General features: G+C 44.3%; 1 protein-coding gene across 1 annotated transcript in view; it reads right to left on the reverse strand.

Annotated features, from left to right (window-relative positions):
• The window catches only part of PAPPA (pappalysin 1), a 217,316-nt gene that overhangs the window by 40,636 nt on the left and 152,572 nt on the right, over positions 1-24,108 (reverse strand). Inside the window, exons 14-17 of the mRNA XM_050926896.1 lie at positions 20,449-20,617; positions 9,705-9,888; positions 5,024-5,234; positions 3,304-3,475 (exon numbers count right to left, since the gene is read on the reverse strand). Of these exons, the coding sequence (XP_050782853.1) occupies positions 3,304-3,475; positions 5,024-5,234; positions 9,705-9,888; positions 20,449-20,617 (736 nt within the window). The remainder of the gene's footprint in view (positions 1-3,303; positions 3,476-5,023; positions 5,235-9,704; positions 9,889-20,448; positions 20,618-24,108) is intronic.

Here is a 24,108-nt window from a genome sequence, read left to right on the forward strand (position 1 = left end):
GAACAGCGTCACCAGCTCCCTGACAGCCTCCCCCCTACTCCTGCAAGAAGCAGATCTCTGGAGCAGGAGAAAATCTGGCAGAGGAGAAAACTCCAGGTACCACATGCTTATCAGGGATAACTTAACATGGTTTGTTATTGTGACACGTGTGTTGCACTTTTGTCGTAATTTGCAAAATACACATCTGGTAGCAGTGTTCAACAGCAACTTTTAAAGGTGACCCGGATTTATGCTCCCAGAGCTGGTTATGCTTGGGTTACTGTTGCATTATATTTGTAAAGTACTCCAAGATTCCAGTACCCTGGAATGCTGGAATATGGAGGAAAGCCAATGACCAAAAGATTATGACTGCAGAAACTAACTGCCTGAGTGGAATATTGAGAGTTTCAGGACTACAGAAAATAAAAATGAAGTGATACGAAAAACAGCTTGGGATAGAAATAATTCTATTATGGAAGATTCAGTAAAGACAACTGTGATGGTCTGGAAACAAGTCAGGAATGGACCCATGGACCCAGAAAGGATACTATATATAGCAATACATACCAGAGTGCTAGGAACTAGAAACAGAGAAAGACCGAGGAGGCATTGGATAGACACAGTGAAGAACGACATAGAACAAAAAAGGTTTCAAGATGAAGAAAGCCGTGAAGCTAGTGCAAAACAGAAAGTGGAGGGCAGACTTCATTCAGCCCCATGGTCGTTTGCAGAGCTGGCTGACGGGAATAAAAGAAGATGACACCAAATTCCCAGGACATCTGCTGCTATAGTAATATCTTGTCCATCATTCCCTACCCTGCATAATCTCTTGTGAAAATCCCTGCTGTTTTTCTTGCTTGGATGAAGCATGCATTATCACCTTGTATATCTGAGAAAATCTTAGTGGGTTTTATTCCTTAGATAATTAACACTTCTCAGGCAGGTCAGATGAGGTCAGGGGTCCTGTCTCTTTCTCTTTCTTTTTGTCTTGTAATCTGTTCTCTGTTATATCTGGAAATATCTTTCCCTGGAGGACCTTTTCTCAAGCTGCTTCTTGCGCATTTGTTTGAGATTTTTTCTGAACTGACCACCAGAATCTTATTTTAAAGTGCATAAGTGCATCCCAATGTGTTGCAAAGCGTCCCTCGTGTCACCACTGCAGCCTCATTAACTCAGCTAATTCTCATTCCATGGCCCATTACACCTCACTGGCCTTATAAAAATGAACCATGTAGCACCATTTATTCCTCAATATTACGCACAGCCCTTGTTATCCTGCATAGATAGGCCCCATAAGTCCATACTTGTCCCGTGACATCGTCACCTTGCCCCTGTTCTGCCCCATAGATCTCTTAACTCTGCACAGGCCTCCTAACACCACACAGACCTTGTAACCTCCTGCGTCCTTCATTGCACTGCACATTTGTAACGCACTACTCAACCCTCCTTTCATAGCACAGACCTCAGAGAGCCACACAAGCTTTGTAACGCCCGCCAGGCCTCCACACCATTCTGGTTAATTTCACATCAAAGCACAGTGTCCCAGGATTCAGTCCCTCTCTACTCCTCACCATGACAGCAAGTCAACTCTGAGAGAGCAGGGGATGACAAGAAACACACTCTGACTTTCTTCCAGAACTGTCACAGTTTTAAGTACAGAAAACCTGACTGCTCCCTCTTCCAAGGCTGTGTCTTTTTATCATTTGGCGCAAACATCGGCAGTGTCTGTCGGGCTATTGGCCTGATGGCAGATGCAGTCCATTTTCAATAGACCCTCAGAAATTTCAATTATATTAAGAAGTATTTTGGCAGGGTATTCTCTGCTCTCCGAACTATATGCAATTGCAGTAACTTCCAAGTCCTCCACCTTCTCTTACCAAATGTATTAAGCAGCAGCACTTTTAGGAGAATTTAGTCATCTCACAAATTGAAATTATGCTCTGGTTCAGAAAACCAAACAGCTCAAACTAGCTGTTGAACTTTATAAAGACTAGAACCTACTCTGCTGCAAACCAGCATAGATCCGATGAAGCCCATGGAGCTACTCTGATTTACATCAGCTGAGGATCTGGCCTTAACTGTTTAATGACATCTTATAGCCAAAGAAACACTATAGCTCAGTATTGCTTAAAGTGTCGAGATCCATATAAGAGTAAACTACTATACAATATAAATGCCTGGACTGCCCAAGGAAAAGAAAATCCAAGAACCAAACTTATGATGTTAAAAACAGACAAAGCCACCCAAACAAAAGCCATGTAACAACCAAGACAAGTGCTAAACTTCACTGCTTGGTCGCTTTCTTTTTCTGTGTCCCATCTCCCTCCTGTATTAGTATGTTATTAGAGAATGTCTCTCTAGATTACAAAACCTTTGAGGCATAGATCCTGCCCTCTTACCAGTCTGTAAAGCCCTCAGCACACACCATTAGCCCTCCACATATAAATGATGAATGTAATTATCATCCTAATAAAATATTTCCCAACTAATAACACCACTGTTTCTCCTTCACCCCTACTCCCACATTTTAAATAAATGAATGGAGATATACCTATCTCCTAGATCTGGAAGGGACCTTGAAAAGTCATTGAGTCCAGCCCCTGCCTTCACTAGCAGGACCAAGTACTGATTTTTGACCCAAATTCCTAAGTGGCCCCCTCAAGAACTGAACTCACAACCCTGGGTTTAGCAGGCTAATGCTCAAACCACTGAGCTATCCTTCCCCCATTTTCTCTGTCTTGGGCACTTTGCTCTTCATTCGTACAGACACATTATAGGAGCCTAGTCAGTTTTTCCACTGTGACCACAAGAAGCTTTTAATGAGCATGATATTACTAAGGACACTGCACAGCTCACCTGTCAGAACCCAGAGGTATTGCTTGAGACAGTGCATTACAGGTAACAGTATATCACGCTCTGCAGCCCAGTGCCTTGTCCAACATCCACGGAAGCCTGCTCCTGGACCTGGGAGCGTGACTGTTCACATGACCACACAGCACTACCACTACCTGCAGCAACCTTCTCACCTGTCTTACGGAAGCTCAGCGCAAACAATCACTGAGACTTCAGACCAGAAACACACTGGCCATTCTCTTCAAAGCAGAAGGGACTGGCCTGATTCAGTGAAGATGGATTTATATGGCCACATCCTGAAAGGCCCAAAGCATCCTCAAATCTCACTGATGCCCATGGGAACTAAGCACGTCCCAGGAGGTGTGCAGCCTCTCATAGATTTGGTTCCTGAGGAAGCTGGGCGGCACATACAAGATTTACCAGAAACTAGTTCCTGTTGGCTTAAGTTATTTGGACCCAAAAGGAACTAACTGATTGATTGTCGTCTTCCTCACACTTGATCCTGCATTCGCTGTTGAACTGGAAGCCGTTGGTGCACTGGTACAGCCCATGGAACTTCGAGGGTGGAGGGTCACAGGTGACGGGCACGCACGCCCCAGCTAGCCAGGTGCCATCTTGCATGCACTGGATCTTAAAAGCCCTCCTTCCATGTGGAAACAAACCAGAGTATTTAGTGAGTGGCTGAGTCAGCTACAGCTCTGAAGAACCTGAGCTCTGTTTAGCAAGCTGCAGGAAATGGCCATGTTTGTGCTTTTCACACTAGGGATCAATTTGTGAATTTGCATCATGTGGTCTTAGAGCAAAAATAATGATGAAATGCAAAACCAACATTCACTCTGCTGGTCTAATCCCCTCTTCTGCCTTTCACACATCTCCCAGAATACTGTTTCCCCAGTTTGTGGGCTGTGGGTCATCTGAAATGGGTTGAACAGGGTCAGAAATATGACAGTAGTAAGCCTTCCCCACAGAGTTTCAAAGGGGACTCCCCAGGTTGTACATCAAAGATATATTTCTAAAGTAGGTACTTAGCATAAACTTTTGGGGAATGCAGGCTGGAATTGTCAAAGGATCTTGATTGAGTTAAGCACCCATCTGCCATTGAAAGGTGGGTGCCTAATTCCCTTTGGTTCTTTTGAAAATCCCAGGTGTTCTATCCTCTGTCCTTGGAAGAGCACTAATAGGGAAAATTCCAATTATTTTGTGTCAAGAAAAGATCTTTCTCATGCCTATGGGATCTCATCTGCAGCCTACCCTATCCTCATTCTGAACTCATAGGATCTCTAGTGGTAGAGCTGGTCCAATTATTCATTGCAGATAAATTCATTGCTGAATTTAACTGTTTTTTCTGTTGGTAAACACACTTTGATATCTACTGATTTAGCCATTATTTTAACTGTTTGACAGATAGTTTATCTGAATTGTATCAGAGGGGTAGCCGTGTTAGTCTGGATCTGTAAAAGCAGCAAAGAGTCCTGTGGCACCGTATAGACTAACAGACGTTTTGGAGCATGCATCTGACGAAGTGGGTACTCACCCACGAAAGCTCATGCTCCAAAACGTCTGTTAGTCTATAAGGTGCCACAGGACTCTTTGCTGCTTTTATGTGAATTGTGAGTTAATTATTTTCTTGGACTATTCAGTATTTATTATTCATTATCAGTGGTGTGTTACTAGTCACTTAAGTCATACAGAATTGTTTCTGCTATCTCACTGGATGGCAGAAGCTTTTTAAACAGGTGAAGAATGAATCATGAACACTGAATAATTAATGCTCTTTCTGGCGCATACATATTTTTGTTCGGATGTGAATATGGGTATTTGTATGAAGAACGACCAGTCCCCAAACATTTGGATGAACAAAAGTACGTTTGGGAATAATGACTAAAAATGGCATGAATATGGTTGAACCAAACAGCTGTTTGGAGTCTGAGCAAATGGCTCCAAACATTGTTTTTACTGTATACAGTTCTCATCCCTAATTTCATACACCTGGGATATCCTCTATAACCCTTCTCCTTTCTGGAATCTTTGATAACGTGTTGCCCACAACAACTGCTGGCGTATGTGGGTTGCCCCACAATATTCCCCGCTACTTACACAATCCACTAGTACATACAGGTCTTCCTCCCCTGAAATTTTTTTTTTTAACCCACGTCTCTCTGGAATATATTGGTGTTACTGTTTTACTTACTTCTTTGCTTTCCTGGAGGAGCCAGGAACATGGTAACCTGGTTTGCATTTGTACTTGCAAAAGGAGCCCACTTTGTGCTTATCTTCACGGCAACGGGCAGTCTGAAGATCTGCATTGGGAACTAGAGATGGAGCTCGACACATCAGCTCACAAAGGGCCTCGGGGAAGGACCACAGCCCGTCTTCCATACACGTCAAGTTGCTGTTGTTTCCTGGAGAGGACAGTGGACAGGTTTAATAAAATTAGGCATGGCTATTTTGTTAGGGTATCGTAACCCATAGAACAGATCAAAAGATTCCTTGATTTGCATGTCAAAGTGAGCTATGTGTATTTTCTGCTTTTGTCTTCTGTGTATTCTACCTTTAAATAACTAAGAACTCCGCTGTCCACAGAGACAAGGTAGCCATTCTGTGCTCTTTTCAGGGCAGGCTGTAACACAAGAGACACACAAGAGACATACTGTCTGCACTTCCATGGATACTTTACCTTTGTTCTTTCCTGTTCTGTTGTTTCTCTTAATCTAAATAAAACAAAAATGTCTTTTCTGTTTGAAAATATCCATGCACAGAAAGTCTGCTTGCTTGTTTGCAAAACCATTCGTGAGCTACCCCAACACACACACACACACACACACACACACACACACACACACACACACCATGGCACCAACATGGTGTTGCTGCCATCCTTTCACTCTGCTTGGGTGTGAAACCCCTTCTCCCTACTTTGTGTCTGTCCTGTCTATTTAGGCTGGAGGTTTTGGAGGCTAGGAACCATCTGTATTGCATTACAGTTCCTAACACAATGGGTTGGTCCTTTGGCACTACTACTTGAACATGATTATCATTATTATTAACAACTGAAGTGTTGTTTTCCTTTGGAAGCTTGGTTGGCCAATATCTGAAAGGTAAAAGATACAGTAGGACACATTCATCCCTTGGCTGATTTCACTGGAGTTACACCAGGATGAATCAGGCTCAGTATGTTTTGTATTTCTTTGTCATTTCATGTTGTACGTAAGAAAGGAACGAGCATAGTCTAAAAAAAATTAAATCCCTCAGCTGTGAGCCAATAACCATTCGAAGACCTAATAGTCAATCACCCCCCCAATCCAGTGCTGCAGAAACAGTGTGAGGAGCTTCACTCATGTTGACAAGTTCCAAACTGAGTCCCATAGGATCTTTCTCATCTGGAAGGTTGAGAGCTGTGACATGAGATGTCAAAGCTGAGATTCAGAGAGAGGAAAAATGGAGGAATCCTTAGAGCACAGCAAGGCATGCAGAGAAGCCCTCCTCCTTCATTAAACCATCAGTGGCTTTTTTTCTTCCCTTGGTAATTGTGGCTGATTGCTGAGGTATTTTTATGAAATCCAAAGCTTTTTCCTATAGCATCAGCCTGCTTCTCTTGTCTGACTCATGCAGTGGTTCTGCAGTCCTGCACTGGTGAGACCATGCTTGCTACTGCACAGTGATCAACTGTGACATTACAAACAGCGGCTTCCATGACATCAGTGATTGAATTAGGTCTGAGTCATTCAACTTCCATCCTCCAGAAGCTCAGTGGCAAAGCCTATTAGTCACCATCTGTGACGGTGCAACAAATGATTTCTTTATCGCAGTGGTCCCCGAACTGTGGGGCGTGCCCCCCTAAGAGGGCATAGAGGAAGGTTTGGGGGGCATGAGGAGGGTCCTGAACCAGCCCCCACAGGGTACAGAGAGAGAGCACCACACAGCCCAGCTCTGGCTGCATCCACAGCTCCACTCTGCCCCTTCTTATGCTCCCAGGCCAGCTCTGCTCTCATTCTTCCTCTGCCCCTGCCTCTAGCCCCAGCTCCTCCCCAATCCCCACTTCCGCCTTCAGCCCAAGCTCCTCTGCAGTGAGGGTGGGGTGCAGACAGATTCCATTGCTGATGGGGGTGGGGTGACAGGAAAAGTTTGGGCACCACCATATTGCTTTGATAGCTACACTCCAAAAGTACAATGATACTAGACACCAGAGCTGAGCAAACCAAGGGCTAGTGTCCATCAGCCTAGCTCCACTGTGTTCACCAGTTGAGGATCTGGTCACTTGTGACTTATTTTATTCTGCAGCGTTTAATGTGACCATTTTTACCTTTTGTGCTGAACAAATGTGCAGCCCTTGAATTTGAATAAAATAGCGACTGTCACATTTAAAACTAAGCCCACTATTTCCGCCCCCCCCCCAGTTGTTTCCAATTAGATGTCACCTTCCTTTTGGAGAGGATCCCATGTTAGTGTAAAATAATAATAAAAAAGACATTTTGATAAAAATAAGATGATATATAACAACATGGGCAGCTTTATCTTGTACTATGGAAGTGTTGGTTGTGGCTATGTAGTTAAGGCTGAGCTGAGTTTTGCACTTAAAGCAGGAATTCAACAATTTTGTCATGAATGAAGAATTTAGTCTAGCCTCCCACAAAATTAAGGGTATTTCATGAACCTCTTCTGGAATGCAGAATTAGCACTACCAGATGAGCTGACATCATACATACAAAAGAGCCTTGAATCTCATGTACCTAAATATACAGTAACATTAGGGATTAATTCAGTGTTGGTGGGTTACAAGTCAACTCGCCTTCAAAGTTCTTTCAAGTTAGCAATGCCTTCCTGCTGTATTGACAGGATCAGACCAGGCAGTGGTGAGAAGGGTAGAGATTGCAGTGGTGAGGACTCCAGAAGCAGCAGGAAGTTGGGATAGGCACTCATCAGGGAAAGGAAGGCAGTTGCAGGAGGAAAGAAAGGAGCAGAATGTGTTACTTTGGAGAGTAACATTTAGTAGACCCAGGCAGGGAAGGCAGAAGAGAAGGGGATGGGGTGGGATGTCCTGAGAGCTGGGAAGAAGGATGGCAGCAGGAGAGAAGAGGATCAGGAAAAGATCCCTCAGGGAATTGAGTGTGCACCAATGGATGGTGGGAGGCGGGAGGCTGAAGTCTTCTGCTGCCATTAAAAATAAAGGAAAGAAGCATAAAGGGGAGACTGGAATAGGAAACAGAGGAGACGTGGGAAGGAAGAAGACAGAGCAAGGAAACATGCCCCATTTGGGCACTGACAACATTTCAGGGGGCAGATCCTCAGCTGTGTTTCAATCAGTGTGCCCAGTTAATTCTGGGATGTTCAAAAGCCCCAGGGATCATTATGTCCAGTGCATCATCTTAGACTGTGAGATGAGCTAGGCCAAAATCATAAGCTCTGAACTCTCCAAAGTTCAGATGCAGTGTTTTGATTGGGTTTCATCTAATGAAGTTCCTTAAAGTCTGAAGGAGTTGAGAGATAGAATCCCCACATGGCTCCACCCTTAATTTATGAATGATCAAAGTCACATGCTGTGGTTGATGGGGGCAGGAAGGAAAAAGTACAAGATGGAGCTGAGATCACATCTGGAACATCTATTCCAGTGATCCATCCAGCAGCACCCCCGTCACAGGGTGCGGACGCAAAGGCAGACCTAATGTACCTCAGTGAACATGAGAGACGAATCCTGAGATTCCCAAATGTTCTATATTGCCACAGGGTCAAATCTTGAAAGTTCTGAACATCAGCAGTTCCTACCAAAGTTGGAAGGAGTTACAAGAGCTCAGCACCTCTTCAGGATTCAGCCCCTGCGGAACATTCTGGGTAACTTAGAGGGCTTTTAGGGGTGTGTTTGTTCCTTTCACTGTTTACTTCCAACAGTCTTGCCATCTGCTCTGAGGAATCCCCTCTCCTTCCTCATTCCAGACAAAGCCCTCTGTACAGCTTCTGGCTTCCTGGCATGTGTGAGCCTGACGACAACTTTTGAGGATTTCTTTTAGATGTCAGTAATAATAATCAATGCCCAGAGGTTTCCTTTTGTCAGGCTGGATTTTGATATTTATTCACAGTGAGTACCACTCTGCTAGTCTGCTAGGAGTCAACGGGACCACTTGTGGAATAAGGTGCTATTCGACATGAGGAAAGGTTCAGAAACTGGCCTTTGATCTGTACTCTCTTTACATAGCTCAGAATGAACAAAGAAAGTGCTTCCAGCTACATACATCACAGCTCTCCCAAGAGACGGGGATGAGACTCATGCTGGTGCTGGAGCAACATTTTCAAAACTGCCCGAGTGGCTTAGGAGCCAATGTCCCATTTTCAAAAGTGACACAGGAATTTAGAAGCTTGAGTCCCACTGAATTTCACTGAGATTTGGACTCCTACATTTCCATGTGATTTTAAAAAATGGGACTTAGGCACTTTGAAAATCCCACCCTATGTCCCCTGACTCTCCCTGCACACCCCAGGAAGAGCTGTTAGCTTTACATTTCACTAATGGCATTAAACATCCTCTTCTCCCTCCCAGTGAGGAGAGCCAGCCTGGAGGAGTCACTCCTCTGATTCTATTTATTCCTATTACTTTTTAAAGTTTTGATTTTATGGAGGCAATTTTTGCTTTCATTGTAGTTTCCAGCCCACAGTCATCAAGGGACAAGGTATTAAATAAACCCTCACAACATACAGAAAGAGGAGAGGAAATTAACTTCCAGCATAAATAAAACCTGGCGGGTAACTTTCTGCCCTCATTCTTTTTCATGCTTCAACCCCATGGAATAATAATAATAATAATCATAATAATCTTAATAATGACTTGTCTGGGTCTTTTACAGACTGAACCTTAACTTGTGGCAAAATGCCCTCCATACCTTTCAGCAGGGCCGGAGGTCGGCAACTGAAAGAGCATTTCTTTCCAAAGATGGTACCCTCGCTGCAGTTGAATGTGGCTGGGTAGACATGGTACTGGTCTGGGATGCCGCAATCCACCGGTTCACAGGCCACCTGTTTGTTCCATTTCCCATCTGTGCAAGTCACGGTGATGCTGGACTCCAGCTGAAAGAGACACACGGCCAAAGACATGACAGCCAGCAAGGGAAAGATCAAACCTAAGAATAACCGAATAGCTGCCAGTGCCCACTAAGAGCCACCCACAGCCTAACCGCTGCTCATGTTTGCTATCCTATCAGGTCTCACAAGCCAATCACTGAGCCTGATCACCAGTGCTTGGGTCGAAGGCTTCGGAAAAGCATTGAGATGTTAAGGAAATGGTGTCAGCGAGTCAACAGGGGATATTTTCCCCTCTGAGTTAGCACCAATCCAGTGCCCCCAAAATGCTGTGTTGCTGGTGATGGGACTTCGAAGGGAAGTCCTAATAACCTGTGGTTGTTACAGAACCTTTGGTGATTTTTCTGCTACTGGGATGTTAACCCTTGTATCCGGCTGAATGTGAACTGGAGTTATTCCTGTTTTCCAACTTCAACTCACTCTCCAGTTTCCACTGGATGTGAATCTCTTCTTCACTTCCACTCCTTAGGTACGGCTGTATGTGTGGTGAAACAGCTGCAGTGCCTGACCCAGGACAAGGCTGCATATCAAGCTGTAAGGTGCTCTGACACCCAAGGTCCTGCACGTTGTGCTCCATTTCCTGGAGGTGCTCACAGTTACTCTAATAACACTGTCATCCATGAACTCCGGCTATTATTATTTACTTGTACTACGGCAGGACCTAACGATGCCAAATGGAATCAGGGCCCCACTGTGGCAGGCACTGGACATGCCCATAGTAAGAGACAAGGCAATATTATTATCCCCATTTTTCAGATGGGGGAACAGAGGCACAGAAAGTTCACACGTGGCAAAGTGTGCACAGAGCTTCTGTGGCAAAGCTGGAAATTCAACTCAGATCTCCTGAATGCCACCTAGTGCCTGGACCACAAGGCCATCCTGTAATGGCTTGCAGGAATGTCCTGCAGAGATGCATCAGATATCCAGAAACCCTAGATAGCAGAGAAGACAGAAAGTGAGGGAGCCATCCTTCCATTGCTAAAACTATGAATTTACTACAAAAAACAGACAGATGGGGGTGAAGACAACAGAATAAGTAACACAGCCAATATTTTAATTTTTTGAAAAAGCAACATGGTTAGAAGCCAGTGAAGGCCATTCCAAGAGTATAACTCCTTCCGGGGGAACAGAGAATGGGATGGAGAGGAGAAAGAAGAGAGACGTAAGAGACCAAAAAGCAAGAGGTAGCTAGAGCAGGAAAGAAAAGATACCTGCACAAATATGCCTGAACTGTAGCAGCCCTGTCCCTCTAGGGGATATTTTATTCAGGGCTGGCACAGTCACAGGAGATTTGCAATGCCAAGCATTGATCTGGGTTTATAAAAGCAAGGGAAATTTTTCTAGCACACATCAAAGGGACCTGGAATTCCCTTTTGCCAAAACACCCTAATGGTTTCAACAGAAGTTTGAACCTGTCTCCCTTTGATATATGGTTGTATTCAGAATGGAAAAAGCAGTCCCAAAGACTGGAGACTTCCTAAGTGGCCACGGAACCCCTTTTCCAGGTCACCAAGTTTCTTTACATAGGAAGCACTGTTGACAAAGACAAAACAAAACAAAACAAATTCCTATTGATCTGGAGCGTAACATACCAGGATCCATGGAGAGCCTAAGGCAAAGTGACATTATGGACATTACTTTCAGAGGATGTGTTTCCTAAGGTCTTTATCCTCATTGCTTTCCAAATTGTCTGCACCATTTTTTAATTGCTTATAGACTGTAGATAGAAAATTACTTGGAGATGTCTGTACTACAGGAATGTTGTTTTACGATGTGAGACTCCATAGAAGAAAAGTGAAGAGATGAGTGTTCAGGTATGTAACATCCCCACACACCCCTCTTGCCTGTTCTGATCTAGTCCTTGGAGCAGAAGCAGAAATTGGGCATTTCTCAACCACTGAGATTTCCATTATTTTCAATGGACAACACATGGGTTAATGAAGGAGTTCAGGCCCTGATTCAGAGGTTGAGTAACTACAGCTCCCATTCCATGTTTCAGTCAGAGTGAGTAAATCAGGCCTTTCGTCTCTATAGACCAGGGAGACATCACATGCAGTCTTCCCTGCTACCACAATGCAGCATGTGGTTTTGCACTCCAGGCTGCGTGGCTCCATGGTGAGCAGAAGCCACTGTTTCCCATAAGAAACATTATTATTATGTGCTAATTTTCATAGAACCTATGGCCATGGCTGCTCGGCACGTCAATTTCAGAGATTAAAACACAGAATAAAAGCTGTTAATCAAATGCCTAATCAAATACATGCCTCTTGCACTGTGCCCTGAAGGACACTAGACTCAGGCTCTGATAGAAGGCATACGGAAGCGAATCGCAAAGGAGTAAGAGGTCAGCTCAGGAATCCCAGCTGCTGGGTATGGGGTGTTCTAATTTAGTAACCAACTTCAAGAACTTCCTAGTTGACCTTTGCTTCTGGGAGAGGATATAGAGGAAGAGACAGCCTCTCCAATAGAATCATAGACATGGAGGGCTAGAAAGGACCTCGAGAGGTCATCAAGTCCTGGCCCCTGTGCTGTGGCAGGACCAAGAAAGCCTAGACTATCCCTGACAGGTGTTTTTCCAACCTGTTCTTAAAAACCTCCGATGATGGGGATTCCACAACCTCCCTAGGAAGCCTATTCCACAGCTTAATCCCCCTGATAGTTAGAAAGTTTTTCCTAATATCTAACCTAAATCTCCTTTGCTGCAGATTAACTTCTTGTCCTAGTTTCAGTGGACACAGAGAACAACTGATCACTGTCCACTTTATAACAGCCCTTAACATACTGGAAGACTGTTATCAGGTCCCCGCTCGATCTTCTTTTCTTAAGACTAAACATTCCCATTTTTTCCCCTTTCCTCAGAGGTCACATGTTCTAAGCCTTCCATCATTTTTGTTGCTCTCCTCTGGACTTGCTCCAATTCATCCTCATCTTTCCTAAAATATGGCACCCAGAACTGGACACAGGACTCAAGCTGAGGCCTCACTAGTGTCCAGTAGAGCAGGACAATTATGTAGTGTAGCTTACACATGACAGCACTGAAAAGTATTAATGTGGCTCACAGAGGGTTAAGTAACCTAACAGGCCACAACTGAGAGAGACTTAGGCTTGATGAGGATGGAGTCCAGCTGAGCAGGGAGCAGGTAGGGCTAATATAAAGCCAGGAAGTATGCAACAGACAGGGGGCTGTAGAGTGGAAGCCTGCAGTCACTCTCTGGGCTTACAGAGGGAAAGGAGGAGACAGAAGCCCTGGGATCCTGGCCCTGAAGGATGGGTTACCCAGAAGGGTTGTGGAGCAGAAAACTGATGGGGTGGAGTAGGAAAAGATTTGGGACAGTACAGACATTGGTTGCTGATTCAAGGATTCCTAAGATGGAACCTGGAGCAGTGGGTGGGCCTGGGTTCTCTTACCAGCCATTGGGGAAGTTTCATTGCCTTGGACTGGAGGACTGCTGGGTAGGATACCTGATCAGCCAGTCCAGTGAGACTTTGACTCTCTGGAAGAGGGAAAACACAGTAACCTGGCTGGAGGGCCTAGCCATGAAGAGGGAGTATCCTGCCTCACAAGGAGGAAGCACTGCAAGTCCTGGAACAAGAAAAGAGCTGTAGCATGAGCAGGACATAGAAGGTGGCATCAGATTGGGCAGCGCTATTCCCCAGACACAGCCGCAAGGAGGCACCCCAATGATGAGTAGTGAAACCCATGACAATCCCCCAGAATTTTAGCCTTTTTTTCCACAACTGCATCACATTGTTGAGTCGTATTCAATTTGTGATACAGTATAACGCCCAGATCCTTTTCAGCAATCTGACCACCTTGCCATTTATCCCCCATTTTGTAGTTGTGCATTTGATTTTTGTAAGTGTAGTACTTCGCGCTTGTCTTTGTTCAATTTCATTTTGTTGATTTTCAGACCAATTCTCCAATTTGTCAAGGTTGTTCTGAATTCCAATCCTGTCCTCCAAGTGCTTGCAAGCCCTCCCAGCTTGGTGTCGTCCACAAATTTTAGAAGCATGCTTTCCACTCCATTATCCAAGTCATGAATAAAAATATTGAATAGTACCGGATCCAGGACTGACTCCTCCGGGACTCCACTCAAAACACCCTCCCAATTTGACTGAATCATTTATAACTATTCTTGGAGTACGGTATAACAACTAATTGTGCACCCACATCAGAGTAATTTCATCTACATCACATTTCCCTAGTTCACTTATGAGAATGTCATGTGAGACTGTGTCAAAAGCCTTACTATAATCAAGGTATATCACGTCTACTGGTTCCCCACATCTACTAGGCCAGTAAACCTATCAAAGAGAATTAGGTTGGTTTGGCTTGATTTGTTCTTCAGATTTATGCTGGCTATTCCTTATAACCCTATTACTCTCTAGGTGCTTACAAACTGATTGTCCAGCAATTTCTTGCAGTATCTTTCCAGGTATTGAAGTTAGGCTGAATGGTCTGTAATTCCCCAGGTCCTCTTTGTTCCCCATTTGAAAGATAGATACTATGTATGTTTACCCTTTTCCAGCCCTCTGGGACCTCACTCATCCTCCAAAAGTTCTCAAAGATAATCACTAACAGTTCCGTGATTGCTTCCGTTAGTCCTTTAAGTATTATCCAAACATTTGTTAACCCGTTCTTTCCCTACTTTGGCTGGTGTTCCTTCCCCCTTGTTGTTAATATTAATTCTGCTGAGTATTTGGTCACCGTTAACATTTTTAGTGAAGACTGAAGCCAAATGGGCATTAAACACCTCAGCCTTCTTGATGTCTTCTGTGACTAGCTCTCTTCCCCGCTAAGCAGAGGATCTACACTTTCCTTTATCTTTCTCCTGGCTCCTACTGTATTTAAAGAATCTTTTCATTAATCAGGCCCCAGACCAGTCAAGAGCGTTAAAAGCATTTTCCAAACACCCTGAACTGCTTTCACAAACAGGAAAATAATATAGAAACTTGAGCCCAGGAGTTATACATTTATGCAGGCCCACTCAAGAAGTAGTCAAGTGTGCACTGCACTAGCTAGCAATTCCTGAAGGGCTTCAGCAGTAGTTGTGTTGTATATTAGTCAGATAGTATAGGTGCAACCAGCTGCAGCCTGTGGGAAATGGTAAGTGAATGGGTTATTGCCCTGTCGCTTAGAAGACACCACTTGCCAGCAGCGCACTTGTTCTGCACGTATCGCTGCCTCTGTCCTGATCCTGATATGGCATGATCATTCTCTGCTGTGTAACAGGAAAATCTCTTGTTGAATTTGGCCCTAGGCTTCCCTCCAGTGGAACTTCCCCAGACCTATAGGATCATCCTCTTCAGGATACGAAGAATCGCTAGAATACTTCAAACCCTTCAGCCAGTGCACATCATAATCAAAAGACGGTTCCATTGTAGAAAAAATAACATATCAGAGTGTGCGATCATTGGCTTCTGAAGCAATTTGTTCCCTAAATTGTATGGCGGGAACTCTTGGTTTTCAAGGTCATTGATACCTGTACTCTTTAAAGCATCTACTATCATTACTTTAATGAACACAGAAATGCACATACCTTTGTGGCAGAACATTACAGGCATGGCTTTCAGGAAAGGAAAGTGCACGCTAAACTTATTCCTTTCAATGTGCAGAGGGAATTCAGATTGCCAGAGTTAGAGTAAACGTATCCAGAGAGCCAGCATTCACAGCCCTCTTTTTGCAAAATGTGCTAAAGGCTCTGTGAAGGCCACAGGTGGCCAGGACCTCATCCAAAAGATGGCAGATCCAGCAGCGGAGCATTCCTTAATTCCACAGTGAGTCATTAATCAGTGCTGCCTCAGAGGGGGCAGCACCACCCCCTGAATCATCAGCTGCATCATAGCCAGAAGCACCCATGATTTCTCCTGCAGTTCTCCCATTAAAGTACTGACCAGGCACAAGCCTGCTTAACTGGTGAGACCTGTCAAGTCCACACAGCCCCAGGCAGCACCTGTGCAGCACTTGGCTTTAGCCTGGGGTTTATTAGCTGTCACTTTGGGCACTTTGTGTTGCTCTGACTGGCATCCCCAGTACCTGCTTCCCTCACTCCTCTGCCTTCCAAAACGAGCCTTACATAGGAAGAGACTGAAAAAATAGAAATACAGTTTCCCAGTATCTGGTGCAGATTAAAGGAACTAAAACTCCTCCAGTATCATAAAAGTTGTTTCCTGGGACTTCTGACGGCTTGTGAGAATCCACGTCCCCTTCCCTCTGCCCGAGACCTGTCTGCTCCTTCTTCGAGAGACATTTCACGTGTGAAGTTTCCTCTCCTTAAAAATGAACAGCTGTGTGCTCTCCTCTAAGTACTCTTCCACTGCTGCCCACTTACTGTGTCGCTAATTGAACCCACATGAGCGGTGCTTTCTTTGCCTGGCATGATTGATGATGCCTTTGCACAACACTAAGGAGCTGCTGGGTTTTAAGTAATACCTCACAACCACAGCAGCAGGAGCAGCAGTGGCATCCAGAAGGAGAGATGACAAGAAATAACCAGGCGACTGGGGCTTTTAGGGAAAGAAGGACAAAAAGGGGATGGGGGAAGAGGAGAAAGGTAATGAAAGAAGAAGAGAGGAGGGAGGAAAAGAAGAACAAGAGAGATGAAGATGGGACCAAATGAAATATGGCTAGAGGAAGAAATGGATGTAATGGGTAATTGAAAACAGCCCTATGTGGGAAAAGGTGCATTGAGAATTTAGCCCCCATCAGCACACAGAGCTTCTTTTGTCGTCGATACGATTAAGTGAGGTTGAGAGATAGATACAGTAAATAGCCATTGCACTGCTGTACCTCTGCTTACTGAATATGGCTTCACGGTATTCAGGGTTCTGTCACCTGACGCAGCTTGCCCTTAGATGCCCCCCTCCTCAACAGAGCACTGATTGAATGGAAACAATTCAGAAAAGGGCAACACAAATTATTAGGGGTCTGGAATGGCTTCCGTATGAGGAGAGATTAATAAGACTGGGACTTTTCAGCTTGGAAAAGAGACGACTAAGTGGGGATATGATTAAAGTCTATAAAACCATGACTGGTATGGAGAAAGTAAATAAGTGTTATTTACTCCTTCTTACAACATGTGCCAGGAATGGGTAAGGACCGGGATTTAAACCAGACCCAAAGGCTGAACAGTTTTTAGCCACTGAGATGGAGATTTTTTAGAAGTGCCTAAGGGACGATAGAGATTGACTTTCAATGGTACCTGTGCTCCTAAATCTTCTTATTTTTTTTTTAAATCTGCCCCGGAATTCTCTCTGTTCAGCCCCTAAAAAAGCCTCACCTTAAAATGTCTATGAGAAATTCAGCTCTGGAGCTGAAATCAGGGTGTGATCATCAATCATTTTCATCAGCATGGCAGTCCTCACTGTCCCTCCCACCAAGAAGGCTATAGATCTTCACAACTCTCTTTCAGATGCCTGATTTCCTTCCCTAGCCAACATCATGGAATACCAGCGTGTGCAAAACTGCTTTCCTTCTCCTTTTCTCCAGTTTCCTCCAGCTGAACACAAGGAGCATGTTTCCAGTTCTGCACAAAAACCACTGTGCAAATACAGAGGTTCCATCCAGGGCAAAAAAGACCATTGGTTATTGATAGTTAACAATCCATACATCCCATTTTACTTCCGAACTACTGTCATCAGAAGAGAAACTGGAAGTTGGGAAGCAATTGAGGAAGGAAAAAAATAAATAAAAGGAATTGAAACCATGATAATTAAATTCCAGGATTTCTCAGAGATCATATTTCTTGTGTGAAAATAACCCACATTCCAGCCTGAAGCACCTGACTGCAATGAAATAAAGAACCCCTGTGCAAAGCATGGCGAGATCTCCTAAGCACATGCATAACTTTAAGCATCTGCTTAAGTGCCTTGCTGAAGAGGGGTGAACTTAAGCACATGCTTAACTCTGCTGAACTGAGGCCTCAAAGCCCACATACACACTACAATGAATGCACAAAATATAACAAAGGCAGAGAACCTTTGGCCTAGGGTGGGTTTTTTTTGGGGGGGCTCTTTGGGAGAGGATTGTTGAGAGCAAAGTGTGGGGTGGATCAGGGTTTGGATAAGAGCATTGTGGCAGACAGTGAATCTCCTTGGCTAGTGGAAGTAACATCTCAAGTTGTGTCATATGAATCAGATCAAGTGCTGAATGCTCGGTGGGGGGGGGCGGAAAGGGGGGAAGCACACTTTGAAACCAGGGTTCTCTGATCAAAACCATACAGTAATAATTGGCTTCAATCTTCCTCATTAGGGACTTTTCCCATTTAAGTGATATGGTGTTGGTGAAACAATTTTAGTTGTTTTATTTGCTTTGTGGATTCCTGTGTTCTCAATGTAAAGATCTAGTCCAACTATTTCCCTAGTCAGTCATTGAGGCTTGTTTGAGACTTTGTTTTCTAGTCTGCAAAAATGCTCAGCTGGAGCTAAGGTTCTGGTGCTGATGCCAATTCCGATGGAAGAGGCCCAGCTCATGGGGTCCTGTATTTGTTTTGTAATTGAGTTGAAAGGGCTGACTCATTCCCCTCCACTTTGTCTCCCCCTCCTTGATCTTATGAAGAGCACAGTATTTTACAAATACAGACAAGCTGCTGAGTGTGGCTGTTTTCCTTTATATCCCCCGCAACACACGCTTGCTGCCCCTACCACAGAAAAAAGTGCCCATGTGGAACACCGTAACTAAAGCACTGTTGGTCTTGCAGGCAGGACCCAACTGGTTTTACGTAAACAGGCCTGAGAAGAGGGAACCAGTGTGTGTGTGTATAGGGAGGGGGGAAGAGGAAAACTCCAAGCTCTGCCCCCAACCTTAACATGACTCTAGAGATGTTCTGAATGTGGGAGTCATGGGACAACTTCCCTGCCCCCACATTCACTCTTTCCCTACAAACTGCAGGGAAAGCTGGAGTGATTTTCACAGCTCTGATGAAGTTCAGCCCCCTCTCCGGGCACTGAAAAATCATCCCTGCCTGGGGATAACTTATGCCTGGCGCTCACAAAAATCCTTCTGAAGAGCAAATAGTTTGGCTTTGGAATGCACCAGATTGTAGCAAGTGTCAGGTATTTGGGGGTGGGAGTGGGAAAAAGGATTCCAAGGAGGGTTCTCCAGGGTTTCTGCTAAAAGGTATTCGCACACACTCCACGCTTCCTGTGACACACATGAACACTTTGCCATGCTATCAACACACACCAGGATTTCCAGGAACTAAGTATAAATATTTCCAGAACAAAAGTAATGTAAAATTTCCTAAGTGGTGTTGCCTCTCATTCTTGGTTTTGTTAAAGCCGGAAAACAAATGAACAGTTTTCCCCATCCCTTGCCCTCTCTGCCAACACGTGCACTTGTGGGACTGTAGGCTTATCATGATCTGAAACCTCTCCTCCCCCTTTTTTTTTTTAATCTGAAAAACCTGGATACATTTTCCCCCTTGCAGTTCATGTTTGTGCATCTCTGCACGGTCAGGTTCTGGCTGGAAGCAGACGGAATGAAATGCTGCAAAAGAGGCATGGCCTGTGACATTATCAGGCCAAGACAAAGGAGAAAACACCAGAAATCTCACCAGAAAGCTCATGCTTGTGAGATTCACAGTTCAGTTTTGCAGACCTAATAAGATCAGATAAGGTCAGAATAACCATCTAAACATTTGGGTCTTTATCCACATTTCAGAGACATTTGAGGTTCACCCATCATTAGAACATGTTTCTACAGAGTAAAATGGCCCCTTTCTCAAACAAGAAGACATATAAAAGCTATAGATCTAGCTAATCTTGCTATAGCTGTTTGGCTCTTGGGAAGGAGCGTACGCTACTAGCTCAAGCATAGATCTGTGGATGAGGATACCTGGATTCTATTTTCAGCCCTGACAATGACTACCTGTGTGATCTTGTGTGAGCCATTTGGCCTTTCTGTGCCTCAGTTTCTCCAACTGCAAAGGAAGGTAGTAATACTCACCCACTCTCTCTTGCATTTTATGAGGGGCAACTAAATTGTTTGTAAGGTGGTTGGAAATACTCTCATGAAAGGCTTTCTACAATAAGACCCAACTTTTTATCATCTGTGTGATGATGATGGAACCTCCAAAGCTTTGGAGTTTCTATAGGATGAGCAGACAGAAAGTGTGAAAAATCGAGACCGGAGTGGGGGGTAATAGGAGCCTATATAAGAAAAAGACCCCAAAATCAGGACTGTCCCTATAAAATTGGGACATCTGGTCACCTAAAGTTTCTATTCTGATAAACTCTCTCAATTTAAGAACCTCCTGTGAACGTATTCCAACTTTCTGGGTCTGTAACAGTGACCTGGAAATCGCTTGAAGACAGGATTTCTTGTGACACTCCTGATATGTCCTATTCCTGGCTCAGACCAGGAATTGTACCATGAGAATGGGCTTTTTTATGGCGTTCCAGTATTTCTGCTGCTGAGCCTGGAAGGGACTAGGAAGTGCAGAGGCATGTTTGAAAAAGATTTTGAAATTTAGATGGAAGTGTGAGTCAGTTCCTATTCTGTGCAGACTTATTTACCCATCTCTCCTTTCGGAGACCCCTCCAACACACCTGGCTCTTGATGAGGTCATCGTCTCGCTGTACTTGCAGAATGTAGCCCATCTTGCAACTCACACTGCACTGGGCACCGTTGTAGAGCTCCTCACTGGTGCAGTTCAGCGCAGCATTCTCAATCTGCAGCGCCTGACAGTCAGTGGCTTCGCAGGAGTAGTGGACACAGCTAGTAAGGAAACAAGAAATGGCCCCTTTAGTTCATTTTTGCAGGACAATGCTAGACTGACAAATGCTTCATTGGTAGGTCAGCACGTACAAGTCACACAGCTTGCCTACTGAACTAGTTTTGCAAAAATCATCTGGGAATAGTAGGCACCATTGTCGTACTTCCTGCTGAATGAGTGCGTGCTGGCAATGACACCTGCAGCACATTACAGATCTTGTGCATGTGAATGTGCAATGCTAGTGCAAAGGGCCAGGTTGTCAATGCTTGAGAATGACATTTGGTTTTTGTACAGGATACACAGAACACGAACGGTGTGCACTGCAGCATCTCAGGCTTCCCTTCAGCGCTCCACCAAATCTTACCACAGAAGAACCATCTTCAAGGTTTAGGGACATTGTTTGGTCTCCAGGCACTATCCAATCTTTGGTCACTGCTGAAATTACAAGTGTCAGCTCATACCAATAATGCCAGTGTTTTTGTGATGCCGATACCTGTTTTGGGGGAACTGGATTGAGACTAACACACTCAGGTCACAAAGAACACAACTCCAGGTATGTAGCTAGCGATAAGCTCTTATCAGTTAGGACAAGCTCAGTACTATGCTGTCTTTTCAGATCACTCCAGTTGCTGCCTTCCTGTCCACAAAGCGTTTGAACAGATGGAACCTCTCTGCTTCCTCACAGGAAGTGATATTAATATTTAAAACAATTTGCAAAATAATGATTGTTTTAAAATGACACATAGAAGACTGTGTGCGGCAAAGTCTTTCAGTCTATGATAACTCAGACATAACAACTACTGAAAACTTATCCAGCTCAGGAACCTAGCATTTACCCAGTGGTTCTCTATTTACTATTGTGGGCTGCATATGCAGCTCTCTCTGTGTTATGTGGGCCGCATCCACACAGTAGATATACTACCTGTATGGCTCTGAGGATGTCACATGAGCTACAGCTGGGGGTTGATTCGGCTGCAAGCGGCTCCCGGGTTGAGAAACAGGGATTTACATGATATTGTTACATGGCCAAAATGTTGTATGGACACTAAGTCAGTCTGGGGTTTTCAGCCTTTTTCTTTTCGACCCCCCTCTCCCCACAGCATACTATAAAAACGCCACGGCCCACTTGTGCCACAATAACTGGTTTTCTGCGTCTAAAAGGGGGTAGCAACCACGGCAACTGCCTGGGGCCTCATATACATGAAGCTACATTGCTCAGGCTTTGGCTTCAGCCCCAGGTGATGTGGCTCAGGTCCCTGGGCTTCAGCCCCATGCGATGGGGGTTCAGCTTTCTACCCTGGGCCCCAGTGAGTCTAATGCTGGCCCTGCCTGGCGGCCCCTCCGAAACTTGCCCCAGGGACCCCGACCGCTGGTTGAGAACCACTGCACTACGTAACTACCTCATGATATGAGGTAGCTGGGTCAGGGCAATTAATCCCATTTTAGAGTTGGGGAAGGAGATATAGAAAGGAGAAATGACTCGCCCAAAGCCACACAGTGAGTCAGAGGTGGAGCCAGGTTTAGAACTTGGGACATACTGAGTCGCAAATCAGCCTTGGACACAGTCTTCTGTCCCTGTATCAAATCATTTCTCTTCCAACTAGGAAACAACCCCACCTGGGAAGTAACCTACTCTTGGAATTCAACCATTCCTTGCCTCTTGGAAGCCTTTCACTGGAATGAGTTTGGCTGCTTATATCCTCTGCATTCAGGCAGACTCCATGGGCCCAATTCCCATCCCTTTCTTCTAGGTTGATGCTGCCCAGCCTGAGTAAGGTGCCAGCATCTGAAAGATGCCTCCACAATTCCCACTTAGGACCAAACTCACAACGAATAGTATTTTACTCCATAAGCAGTCCAACTGAAATCTCTGGTACTGAGAGTCTCTTTTAGAAGCACTCTCTCAACTAGTCCTAGAGGCAGCCACCGTTACTTAACATTGAGCAGCATCTTACTTTGCAAGTAGTCTTGTTGACATGAGTGGAACTAATTACTGAAGAGGGTTCCACTTAACATTCATAAGGTCTGTCGAATCTGGCCACTAAAGGAGAATGGATATTGAATATGATGTCTTGTCCAATCCTCACTACACATTCCAACTACACCTGCGCATTGAGGCTAATTGTTATTTTGTTTTCCTCTATTTTTGGACAGTGATATTTTGTATGTGAATTTCTTCTGCCTTGGTGCTTCACTGAGAAGTAAGTTGTGTTGTCGAGGAACAAAGTGAACTTCATTGATAATTCAACATATTGAAAAGGAGAAATCTGTTCTCAAAAATACATGTTGTGAACTTTGTCAATCTTGCAGGAAGAATTAAATCCTTTTGCACAAAAGTCAGATAAAAATAAATAAAATAATAGACCCTTTTCAGTAAATATCTGATGTACCTCAATGTACAGCATATTGATGCTACCCTGAATTTAAGGATATCATAGGAAGGAACAAACCTGAGAAAAATTAGGGCCAAATTCTGTCGTCCTTACATCAGTACAAATCTGGAGTAACTCCACTGAAGTCAACAGAGCTAGCCTTGATTTACATCAGTCGATGTGAGAACAAGAATCTGGCCCCCAGATGACCATTGATAGTCGTACAGAACTGAAATGCCAGAGGCAAAAGCATTAAATAATACTTCTTGTGATGTTTCTCTTTCTGCTTACAAGTCCCCTTATGGTCTTAGCAAATGGCTGGGGAACAATTTTAGCAATCCCTTGAGGGTCCAGATTACGCTTTGATTAGCAGGCTCATCCAAGCAGCTTCCTCAGCATGTAACTCTATAAGAATGACTTCATAAAAAAAAAACAATACGACCATTCACTTTTTGTAAAACAACAACTACCACTACTAAATGTTTCCAATTTAAATACTTTCGGTTCTCTTGCTGCTAGTTCCAGTTTGGTATCAGCTACTGTCAGCTGTAAATCCCAATGAATTTTGGAGTCATCATCCTGACCCGAGTGCTGCAAGTGCAGAATTAATAAGCTAAACAAATGTCCACAAGAAAAACATCCAGACAGAACTCATCGTGCCCATAAGCACAAAATGGTGGGCTGCACCATTCCTTTCTCAGGTACTACCATGTAGGAATGGGAAAACAGGACATGTTCAAGAAACCATATATCCCTAAGGAGCGAAAACAGTGACAAATCTACTTTAATCCACCTTCTTAAATGTGGACAATAGTTTTTCAATTAATGACTTAATGAAACTTTGTACTGTTCATGTGAGGCTCGCTAAGCAGATTTCAAAGAAGGGTATGTTACAGACAGGGAAACCAAGGTACAGAGAAGGTATGACTCAGTATTTGCAAAAGTGGTCTACATTTGGGAGCCCAACTTGAGACAGCCTCAGTGTGATTTTCAGAGATGCTTCGCACCTGCAGCACCAGCTGGAGTCCAAAACCCTCACTAAACTCCCAAACTCACGCCCTGTGCATTTAAAGCTGTGCATATAAAAAACAGGGCACCCAAAATTAGGGACCACTTGGTTT

The sequence above is a fragment of the Gopherus flavomarginatus genome, chromosome 17 (genome assembly GCF_025201925.1).
Source record: "Gopherus flavomarginatus isolate rGopFla2 chromosome 17, rGopFla2.mat.asm, whole genome shotgun sequence".
NCBI classification, from domain to species: domain Eukaryota; kingdom Metazoa; phylum Chordata; order Testudines; family Testudinidae; genus Gopherus; species Gopherus flavomarginatus.